At 43.5% G+C, this 11,822-nt stretch overlaps 1 protein-coding gene across 1 annotated transcript; it reads left to right on the plus strand.

Moving 5' to 3' along the window:
- Window positions 1–340: 340 nt before the first annotated feature.
- On the plus strand, window positions 341–11,483 carry LOC115192785 (scavenger receptor class A member 3). The gene is made up of 8 exons (XM_029751644.1): window positions 341–619; window positions 743–844; window positions 5,507–5,542; window positions 5,823–5,867; window positions 6,413–6,532; window positions 8,159–8,239; window positions 8,680–9,723; window positions 9,922–11,483. Exons 2-8 carry the CDS (start codon window positions 838–840, stop codon window positions 10,356–10,358), a joined length of 1,770 nt encoding a protein of 589 aa, XP_029607504.1. The 5' UTR covers window positions 341–619; window positions 743–837; the 3' UTR covers window positions 10,359–11,483.
- The last annotated feature ends 339 nt before the right edge of the window (window positions 11,484–11,822 follow it).

Here is an 11,822-nt window from a genome sequence, read left to right on the forward strand (position 1 = left end):
TAAGCTGATGTTTGTCTTTTAAAGTGGTCTATAACCATCTAACTACAAGTTTTCTGAAATGACTTTAGGTATGCCTATTGAATTTGCCCTGATATACATGGAGGAAAGTATTTCCTTTTGAAAAGTGGAGGAAGTCCATAGATAGTAAAGGTGCCCATTTGATCCATTTTCAAACATTTGTTAGTAATTAGCCCGAGCCGCAGACCGGACATTCTACAACATATGCACCCTCCGTCCCTCCCTCTTCTTTCCATCTCTTAGTCCCCCTCCCATCTCTCTCTCTCTCTCTCTCTCTCTCTCTCTCGCTCTCTCTCTCTCTCCCTCTCTCCCGCTCGCCCAGTCATGTTTCCCCAAGCTGCACATGGTTACTGTCCAAGGTATAAGTTTCCTCTGGCTCTGAGGGAGAGGAGCAGCAGCCTTTCGCAGACTAACTGTAGCATGTAGCCAGGAATTTGTTCTTCACACACTAAGAGACCTAGACTGTTTTATGTATGTGAGCTGCAGTTCAAGTGAGAAGTTGCTGGTGAGCGAGAGAGAGCCCATGGACTGCCTGAAGAATTCCTACTGTAGTTGTTTGGAGAAAAGTCTGGCTGGATATACAGCAGTCGTAAATTAACAAGTAAGTCCTGTCTCCTGCTCAGTGCTCTGGACACCCTGAACCATTTACAAGAGGGACCTGTTGCCTATGGATGAGTGTATACATTGTAAATTAGACACTGTTTTTCTGTCACTTCTGCTGTAGGAGACTGTACTGCAGAGAAGAGGACTGGGACAGTCAGAGGCTTTTGTCCAGACAAGTTCTTCACATCGTCACCAGAGCTGCCTTGAAGAATCACCATGAAAGGTTAGACGACTGTTGATGACTCTCTGTTGATGCTGTATTCAAATTCTACTGCTTACTGTGCAGGAATATAATATATTATGTAGGAGGCGTGAAAGTGCACCGGTGGCACACAAATGTGCAGACAGCTCACTTTTAAGACCAGTACCTCACAGCGTCCAGAGAAAACGTTGGTTTGTTGATCTTGGATGTGGGACATCCACCCCTTTTGCTTTGAAAGATCCGTATTTCAAAAGCATGCTGTTTTCAGAAGCCACACATTTGCTTTTTGGCTTACTTTAAGGATCTTATATGAGCCCTATTGAAAGGATAACATTTAAAGACTAACTTTTGTCAACGTTGCATGATGTAAAAGTCTTCAGAGACTCTGAAGAGGCTTTCGAAATCTGAGGAGTCCTCTTGGAGGAGGAATTGAGTAGCGACATCTGGCTTTAGCTTTGGAAGGTGTTATAAAGTGTTGTGGTATTTAGAGGGGAACACACAGGCAGGAGGTCTCCTCATCTCTTGTTTGGAGCGTGCTCCATTGAAGCCGGGCTACTAAACATGTAGACTAACACATTCCTAATGTGAAACAGGAAAGAGGCACCTCAGTAGGGGAAGCAGCAGGTGTGTGATTGGCACATACAGTACAGTAGAGAGAACTCTGACTGGAGACACAGACTGGCTTACAAGAACTTGAATAACTGTTCAGCACAGCTCTCTTTGGAAAGACAAATGCATTCCTTCGACAGGCATTCAATCATAAATCTTTGGCACGTGACAATTATCAGATGAAATTGAAAGGTTCTAATTATACAAAACTACTAGGATTGCAAGAGAGAAGTTTGTGAGATTACAGAACAAGACCCTTGCTAGTATTGCCAGACATGCCAGGCTATTTCTATCACGAGATGTGCAAAGCGTTTTCCTGGAGAAAACGAGGGCATGTTTAGGGTAACATTTGATTTCAAGTCTAGACTCTCTCACTCCACCAAGAAGGGCTGCTTGAGATCCTTTGGAGCAAGACCATTTGGATCAACACATTCCAGGCATTTCACTGCTTTGAAAGCAACTACACATTCCCTTTTAAGTGCATCTAAAACAGTTGGTTGTCAACAGGGGCTTGGGGAGACACTAGTCTTTATCAGTTGCAGTTGGGGCCCTTTGGTGTTAGAGAAATCTTGTGTCTCTGTTTTCAAATTGGAGATTCAGGTATCCATGTTAAAAGCTTTAAGTCAACACCAATCAGGTGGACATTTCAAACAGTACAGTATAGTTGGTTGTCAGTCTTGGTATTTGTTTGTTTGGAGAATGGATTGCCAGTTGCTTCTGTTATAAGACAAGAAAACATAACCTCTTGACCCAAAGCTTATACTATAGTTCAATAGTCAAACATAACTGGATATTCCCTGCTCCACATTTGAATGTGTGTGAAATCCAAACAGTGGTTTACATATTCTTCAGCTTTTCTAGGTTGATAGAGAGAGATTAAGTTTAACATTTGAAAATCCTCTGCCAAGTGTAAATCAAAAAGGAACACAATAAGGTAACCACAAGCATTGACAAATCATGAGGTTTGTGGACGTGAAGGGAGTTTACTGGTGTCATGTTCTTGCTCAGTGTGGCCCAAAGTTCACAATAACAATGAGGGTGGGAGGACTTAGACTTCATGTTGCCAATGAGAGACCACTAACATTCTCTTTGTTCACTGTGTGTTGTACATGCATGTGTGATACTTGAAACAAATGCAATGTGAATAGAAACACTGGGTTGTTGATGTAGGTGTTAGGTGAGAGTAGTCTCCCAGTGTAGTCTCCTAGAGTAGTCTCCTAGAGTTGTCTCCTAGATTAGTCTCCTAAGGGAAGGCTTCATGCCCAGGGCATTACATAGCAATGCCATCATTAGAAATGGGTCCGCTTACTAGGTGGCTGTCCTTTTGTGGAAACAGAAAGGAACCTTTTTTACTGACTACAGTTTCTCTCCCTAGGGTGTCGTCATTTGGCCACTATTGGCAGTCAACATTGTCCTTGCCCTATCAGCAGTTCTGTATGGACCTTTCTTCCAGCCCAATGATGGCCCTTTCTTATGTAATAGGTTACAGAATTAAATAATTATTCTATTTAGCCTAATGTGCGATAGCTAGATTATTAGCCAACTTGTCAAACTTACCCTCATACCTACGTAGGTATTCATATGGATGTGGTTACAAATAATCAACTATGTTTAGAGTAGCACCAAAGAGTACTATGTAACGCAATTGCTACCTCTAATGTTCTTGCTGAGATGTTTTAACAGAGCTCAAGGTGTGTTTTCATATGTGGCTGCGTACTGTAAGACATCTGGCCAAGAGACAAATGAACTGTATTGCTTCGGAGAGTCAAAGCTCTTCTTTCATGCCCTAGAACTGAAACATTGTCAATGTTTTTCATCTTGAATCCTCTCCATACAGTACCATCACTGTATCAATCTTTTCTCACCACGTACATGTTTGTCAACTGTTGAAATGCAATCATCTCCATAGCTTTAGCTGAGTCATGACAGAAGTATTTGGATGAACAACAAAGTTCAAAAAAGTTTTAACACATTATGACAGTACCTGAGAGGGTTTTTTGGCAAGTTCTATAGTGGACAGAGGTCTACATGGTTGCTGCCTTATACACTGTTAAAATAGAAAACATATAATCAAATTCACATTCCAAATAATCTATTATAAAAACTAATGATAGGTAGGGGTTATTCTGTTTTCAGTGCAATAACATTTATGTTTTTACCAGGCACATTAGACTCTTTAGCAATGCAAGAATGACACACCCTCTAATCAAGGAAATCTGCTGGACATACAGTACCTGCTGGATATACGATATAGACATTTCACTCCCCTGCTTGCATATACGTTATTGGATTACAAAGTTATCTAAATATTTAAAGATTTTTGGAGTGGACACTCCATTCATGAAGTGTTTGATGAAATATAAATGTTAGTTTTATCCATTAGAATTTGCAGAAGTTTTTTTCTTCTGTTTCCTCCAAATGCACCTGGAACACTGGTTCTACTTCAAACACCCACCACATTTAAATATCTTACATTCTAAAGACCACTGACCAATAGAGGCCTCACCTGAGTGCCTGATTCTATCTTAAAAACATGTCTAGTGATTATGCTGGTGAAGTGCCCCTGATTGATGTGAGGTGCTGATGAAGTTCCTGGTTGACGTAAGAGGCATGTTTTATACAGGGAAGGCAGGGCAGACCACTTCTTTCCTCCGTTGGCAGAGCCGGGAGAGCAGTGGAGGGCAGGCCCGGGTTTAGCTTACAGCCACCGGTATGGCTGACTGGATAATGTAAAGTCTAAGATCTGCAGCAGGCAGCTGGGCCCATTCCAGACCCCTTCCCTCTCTCTCTCTCTTCCACTGGTCCGCACATCTCAGCATTTCAGTCAGAGCCTTGGCCTTCAACAGTCTGACTTCAGCTGCTCCAACAGGCTGACTTCACATAAACACCCTCACCTCAGAGTTCTTCTCCCCGTGCACAAAAAGCACAGCACAGCCCAGCAGAGGTGAAAACACCAGGGCTGCCAGAATGTAATATAAAGGGGAAAAGACGGTGAAGGAAAAAACTCAACAGAGACTGTTCTTTACTTTTGTGGATGTTGTACCTTAGTAAGAGAGTTGTTGACATAACTCAGATGAGATTCTGAAGGATTACCTCACAAGAAATACTGAGGTTTGTAGCCTAAAATTGCATATGCCATTAATCAGTTGAAAGGCCTGTGTACATCTCTATTGCATCACAATGGTACAGTAAAGTAAGCTTTTCACGGTAATGTCTACACCTGTTGTATTCGGCATATTCGGAAAAATATAGTTGATTTGGTTTGATTAAATCACATAGATTTTAAGTTATAGCTCTATTAGGTAAGCATTGCTAGTTCATTTAGTGGTTCGAGCGTTGGGCCAGTAAACAAAAGGTTGCTGGATCGAATCCCCAAGCTGACAAGGTAAAAATCTGTCATTCTGCCCCTGAGCAAGGCAGTTAACCCACTGTTCCCCGGGCGCCGAAGACGTGGATGTCGATTTAAGGCAGTCCACGTACCTCTCTGTTTCAGAGGGGTTGGTTTAAATGCAGAAGACACATTTCAGTTGAATGCATTCAGTTGTACAACTGACTAGGTATCCCCCTTTCCCTTTCATTTGTGCCCAGCAATAAGCCATTTAAACCCAAGTTGAATCCAAATTCAGGTCTTGGCTTGAAGCTGCTTCTCTTTAGCATCAGTGTACCATGTCCCCCTGGCCCCTCGACCGCATTGAGCTGGAACCAGGGGGCTGACACCACAGCCAGCCCAGCTAGCATCACACACAATCAGCCTTACTATAGTGTTTCATATTAGGCTGCAATGGGGCCCTTTATCTGACAGCACATACATTTTCATTCCAGCCCACCATACTTAGAGAAGTGAATGATATATTGGTCAGAGACACAGATTAAACACTAGGAAAACAATCCCGTTTCCAATTTGCGTAATTGTGTTTCTGTGGCTGAAGGCGGCTGAAGGGCCTTATTGCATTTCACCTAGTACTTTGTGATTTATGACCACTTTAATAAAATGTGTGAGTTGTTCCTTCAAGTTTAATACTATTGACCTTCATCTGTGAACACGCGTTTCAAGTCTCCCCATCTGTTTTTCAGAAATCTATTGCGGATACGAGAACCAGCTCTTTAAAGGTGAGGACAAACAAGCGTGTTGGTTTTCTAAATTATCCTCTGGTTCTTGGACAGAATGGTGTGACAAATCTGTTTGTTGCCTGTCCTGGCTTTGTCAAATCTAGTAGGCCTACTATTGCACGCTTGCATGGTGGGAGTAGTCAGATTAAGGACAGGGTTAAGGTGCCTAATGGGAAGCTGAGTTTAAGTAAAAAGTCAATGAATGCTGGCATGAGCTGAACTTCTGTGTGCTATCAGATGTTTCCATAACAGTGACACATTTTTCTTTGCCGCCTTTCAGAGGAGGATCTTAGTGGGGAGGAGGAAGAGATGACTTCCTTTAGAGGTGAGAAACATGGTTCCAAATCTACAACCCACAGGCTTTCTTTCTTGCTGTCCACTTTTGTTCATTTTGCTTGTTATGTGAATAGACAAGCAGGTTCTATGAAGTGTCCTTCGTTTTGATATTGTTTTGATATGTCGGTCATGAATCTCTCAGACGAAGAACCCAACAATACAATAACCCTTTGAAAAATAGCCTCAGAATATCCATCAAGGGCGTATTGTGTACACATTTGGGCTACGTGTGTACAGTGTTTGTGTGTGTGAGGGCCTGCGTGTGTCTGCATACATCTGCCATCATTGTTTTGTTTGTGTGCGTGCATTGTACATCTGTTTCAGATATCCCTCCTTAATCCTTCTCTTTCCCCCGTCTGACCACCATGCTCACTCCACACAGCCTCTGCTGACCAAAACCAGCCACTAGTCTGGTAGTTAGTCATGCACAGTCCACACAGTGTCAGGGTTAAGACAGTTATTTCCCCTCCTATCTGTTCTCTAACCACCTGATGTTATGGTAAAGCGACTAAAGCCCCATGCTTCTGATTGCAGGGAGAACCAGAGGTGGCTGTGTGAAATGCCAGCAGACACGTTCTCTGCAGCTGGCCGTTAAAGTGCTGTACAGTTTCTTTGCCTTCCTCATCATAGCAGTGGCAGTGCTGGCATCACTTGGTGAGTAACAATGATATTATACCAAATCTGGCGGCAGGCAGCAGGTAGCCTAGCGGTTAGAGTGTTGAGCCAGTAACTGAAAAGTCACTAGTTTGAATCCCCGAGCCGACGAGGTGTAAAAACTTTCAATGTGCTCTTGAGCAAAGGCACTTAATCATAATTTCTCCAGCGTTGCTGTTGATAATGGCTGACCCTGGCTGTGACCCCACTCTCTGTTGGTGTCTCAGGGGATTTTGAGCTGTTAGGCCCACTTTTACACCACCACTTTGGTTGGGTTTGATGATATATAATAACTAAACTCATAAAGCCTAATTAAATCCAGATTATTGTATGAGTAGATTAAAGTCTGGGACTTGGTGTTTCTGCAGGTATCGTGTGTGCACAGACCTCAAGCTTCACATCAGCAGGCATTCTTCCCCAATCAGGACCTCCTCTCTTCTGTCATGCTTGACTTAACAATGTGCTCCACACTGTACAATAACAGATGAGAGGGAGATCTGGTTCAAGCCTACAGGGTTTCTGTTGTAAAAAATAAGGGCCCTTTAATTTCCGACAAGGATCGATTGAACATACGACTTCAAACCGATTTGCCAGGTCTTACCTGACTGACAACTTTTTCAGTGCTTACAGATGTTACTTGCATTTAGGCAAAAATATTATTGCGATTCAAAAAGATAAATCTCATTTTCACAGCAGCTCAGAGCTCCCGGAGGGCCATTGTGTAATTCCAAGAGCGCTGATACAGAGGGTTGGGATTCCAACACTGCAGTGGCACTGCATTTCATTGGCGGGGTCTGCTTGAGTTTATGTCAACGCAGAGCACAGCAATAATGAGGCGAAACAAGAGCAAAGCACTGTAAACCTTATATCGTGAAATGTCTGAAATGTTGTTTGGCTAAAACTCCCCAAACATCGAGCGAGAACTAAAACATGAAGTCATAAATATAGAAATGTCCATATCATGCAGCACACCTGTTTTACATTGTTCAGAGTCCCCAATAATTAGTGTTATAATAACAGGCATTCTGGTGGGGGAAAAACATCACATTAGAACCTAACCAACCTCTGTGTAGCTAGCTGACATGATTAGAACAATATCAGAAGTTAATGTCCACCAGTACACCATGATAATGTAAATGAATGTTGAGAGGCTATGTAGAATCAACATCCCTGAGACCCAATGCAGCATAACTGGTGGTATGTAAATGACATCGTTAGCGAGTGCAAACATACTATGGTGAGCCAGTTATTAATCCGCAGAATCAACGATTAGGAAATGATATGCAAGTATAAGTCCTTAAAAGTGTGCTTTAAGCACTGTTGTTCTTCTACTGGGGAACATAATCAACTGGGAAGTAACCAGCTGTACAAACCAATAGCATTATTTGTGCAGTACTTTGTAATAGAAAGAAACTGTCTTGTTTTTATCGTACAAGAAGATTCAAGGCGGCATCTTAATTCTGTTCACTGGTGTGTATTGTCAAAGAACTGTTGTTGTTACTCTATAACTTCATTTGCGTCCTAGTTTCTCAACACATGCATCATGTCTGTTTCAATGTCTATAGACGAACCTCCATTCCCGTTATTCTGAAAGTCTAATTTACATAATTATCTTTGTCTCATCAGTATTTAGGAAGGTCGACAACTTATCAGAAAAGGAATCCTTTTATCATAAGAAGATTACCAAGGTCCAGGAAAGTATACAAGGTGAGAGAGTATGATTAATCACGTGACAAAATGTGCTATGCAAGCAGAGCCTCCCAATGTGGTTGCTGACAGAGAAGTCAAGAAGTAAACAATGACTAGTAGAGCATACTGGACATTTCTGCAGATTTCCAAAATGTATTTTGTCGAAAGAGGACCCCTCTGTTTAAAATAGGTCACCCATTGAGTGTAACTGCATGGGTGACTGAGTATGAAGTCTGGGCCAGTGAGGATCCACTCTTCAAGCTTCATGGCATGCCTCTTCTGGGGTGTCAACTCCCTGAAGAGACATAATTTGCAGAGTCTACGACAACTGCCTCCATTGGCCCATTTATGAAAGCACTGCATCCGTCAGTCGACTAGAATTTACAAATGGGAACTCTGATCATGATTAAATGATACATAAACAGATCACCATAATATTGTGGTCTATTCTTTCACAGATCTTAGCACTGTCAGCAACTGCTCGGACTGCTTCAATGTGGCCCACTTCAGCGAGGAGATCAGTAGGCTGAAGGGGGAGTTTGAGGACCTCCAGAAGATGATCCTGGGTCAGGAGCAGGTCCTGGACCAGGCCTCCCAGACCCAGCAGACCCTGAAGTCAGCCAGCAGCAGGATGACCCGAGACATGCAGAACTACTCCCTGTCCATCAGGCTCATCAACCAGTCCCTGGAGCGTTACGTACACCAGGTTGACGGATGGAAGGTGGTCATCACCGAGACGGACGAGAGCATGAAGACTCTGTCTCAGGATCAGTATGACCTCAAGGCCACGGTGAATCAGGTCAACACCTCGGTGGCCCTCAGCTCCTTGTGGATGGACACCCTGCAGAGGAAGACCGACGAGGAGACGCTGGTCCTGCAGAAGATGACCGCTGACTGGCAGAACTACAGCCGGGTGTTGAGCGGTCTGAAGTCTAACTCCAGCACCACCACTCAGATGGTGAGGAGCATCCAGAGCAGCATCTCGGCCACGCACCAGAGGATCAGCATGAGCTCGGAGATAGTGCACGACCTTACCCTGCAGGTGATGAACCTGCAGATGCAGCTAGACAACGTCACCTCCTTCATGGACGAGCATGAGGAGAACATGCACGACCTCCACTACCACTCCAAGTACTACGAGAACCGGACGGGCGAGAGGTTCATCACCATGGACGCCCGCATGAACTCCATCGAGATGGAGATCGACACCATCTCGTCCAGCATCAATGCCACAGTGAGCCACGTGCAGAGCATGTACAAGTACATCAACATCGAGAGCACTTCGTGCCAGACGCGGCTTGGTGGCCACACGGAGGACCTGCACAACCTGAACACAACGGTGCTACTGCTGATGCACCTGGCTGACACTCTGAGGCAGCAGTACATGCTGCTGAGCGTCCGTCTAGACGTGGACGTCAGGAATCTGTTCATGGTCATGGAGGAGATGAAGCTAGTAGACACTCACCACACCCATGTCATCCAGAACTTCACCATTCTGAAAGGTACAGCAGAGATGTTCTTGATGTTTTCGCCAAAGGCACTTTTGTTTACGAGATCTGCATTTAGCGATGTTGCTGTTGGCTGGTTTCATTAGTGCTCACTTGACTCTTCTCTTCCCCAAATGCACTTCTATTACTGTTTATACTTGCTAATATTGCTGCTATCACCTGTACTCACTCACACTACTCTTCTCCTCACAGGTGCACCTGGCCCACCAGGTCCGAAGGGCAACAGAGGGGAAGGAGGGGCCAAAGGTCCAGTTGGCCTGACAGGAAACAAAGGAGACAAAGGCCCAGCAGGGAACCGTGGCCCTCTGGGAGAGAAGGGCTTCATCGGGCCAGAGGGAGCTCAGGGGGAGCCAGGACCAATAGGAGCCAGAGGCGGAGTGGGGATCAAAGGGGCGAATGGTTCTGTGGGCCAGCCTGGCCCCCGTGGAGAAAGAGGAGAGAAGGGAGATATAGGTACTGTTGGTAAGGATGGACTGCCAGGCCCCAAAGGGCCAATGGGAATACAGGGCCAAGCAGGGCTCCCAGGGGTGCATGGGCTACCCGGTCCAAGAGGAAAGCCTGGGCCTGTTGGTCCACACGGAGCCCCTGGCCCACCAGGCCTACCAGCTTACCCAGCCACAGTGTCTTGAGGGGCCAATAAGGTCTGATCACTACAAGGGCAGGATTAGATGTACTGTAGTGATGTACTGGCAGCCTGACAAAGGGGTGGAGTGTAATTGAAGAGGATGGAATGGATGGATGGAGCATGGGAAAGCTCATTCTCAAACTTTCCGCTTCATGTTAGTCCATTGTTTTCATTGGACACTCAATGGACAACCCATGCTCTTGAGCATATACTGTACAGTACACATAGCCCTAAATGCATGTTCAGGTATGAAGGGGTGAAGAGGAGACTGCAAAATTGAAGATAACATAAAGACTGCAAAAGTATGAGTTAAAAAAATGCATTGTAAGTTTTAATGTATGCTTGAAGGAACCACAAAACCCTCTTGGGGGCTTCATAAAGGGTTTACATAGCCATGCAGTTTCATGAGGGTACACTTAAATAATGATTATTTTGTACACACATTTGTGAAACATTGACACGTGAAGTTCTGTTTGATGGCACTTTACTGGTTTTATAAAGTATAGAAACTACAGTCTGTTTTCATGTGTTTGCTTTTGCATCTTTTATGTTTCGGAGCAGGTTCTCTGAATACTGACTGAAGCTGAGATGATTAAACAGGTCATAGTCATAATGGTAAGGGATGAATGAAATTGCTGAATAACCAAAGGAATCTGCTTGGGTAGCGCAACTCTGGATGTATTGTGTTTTAGTCAGCAATTGAACATTTCCTGAAATACTTAAAATGTATGGTTTTTGAATAAATATCTTTTTACAAGACATATTTGGGGTTTTATGCCAATATTTTGCTATGTTACTTTCAGAGTGTTTTCAGATTTTAAAGTGTATATAATATACATCATGTTTGTTGTGTGTTCTTGTTTACATTGCGACTATTCATATGAATCTCTGCACATAATCAGAGTTGTGTGATGATATGTGTATTTTAACAGTAAATAGAACATGTTAAAAAAAAGGTGTAATGATAAGAGACAGACGCTACGTACTGGGCACACACTAGTTGAATCAACGTTGTATAGACGTTGAATTGACGTCTGTGCCCAGTGGGTATTTTTGTAAACCTGTGTCATTCTTATAAACATTTGACTGGCTTGAATAGATGTTCAATAAATGCTACCATTCTACTTCACCAAAGTGTATCGACATCACATATTCACAAGTTCTGCTATTCTTCACATATTTGAACCTATTTTGAACTCCCGTTTGTGTCTGGTAGAATGCTCGGATGTAGCTGCCGGGAGAGTCAATCAGAGTTCTACTCAGTCCAAAACCCTGAACGGAAAAAGGAGTGGTTTTGCTGATTAATTAAGAACATGCAGTTTTCTCCCTCCAATAAAGTATCTTAGGATTTAGTGACTCAAACAGTCTTTAATTTCCTGTGTTACTCAATTGTTTTTTAATACAACTCATGCCTTAGATGTTTCAGCTATATTCCACATAGAATATTAGCTGTGGATATTATGGCTTC

The sequence above is a fragment of the Salmo trutta genome, chromosome 1 (genome assembly GCF_901001165.1).
Source record: "Salmo trutta chromosome 1, fSalTru1.1, whole genome shotgun sequence".
NCBI lineage: Eukaryota > Metazoa > Chordata > Actinopteri > Salmoniformes > Salmonidae > Salmo > Salmo trutta.

What these genes read in the sequence shown, in the direction of transcription:
- LOC115192785 (XM_029751644.1), top strand. An exon ending in GGCAGTGCTGGCATCACTTG is followed by an intron (nt 6,533 to 8,158) that starts GTGAGTAACAAT and finishes TTGTCTCATCAG; the next exon opens with TATTTAGGAAGGTCGACAAC. An exon ending in GAACTTCACCATTCTGAAAG is followed by an intron (nt 9,724 to 9,921) that starts GTACAGCAGAGA and finishes TTCTCCTCACAG; the next exon opens with GTGCACCTGGCCCACCAGGT.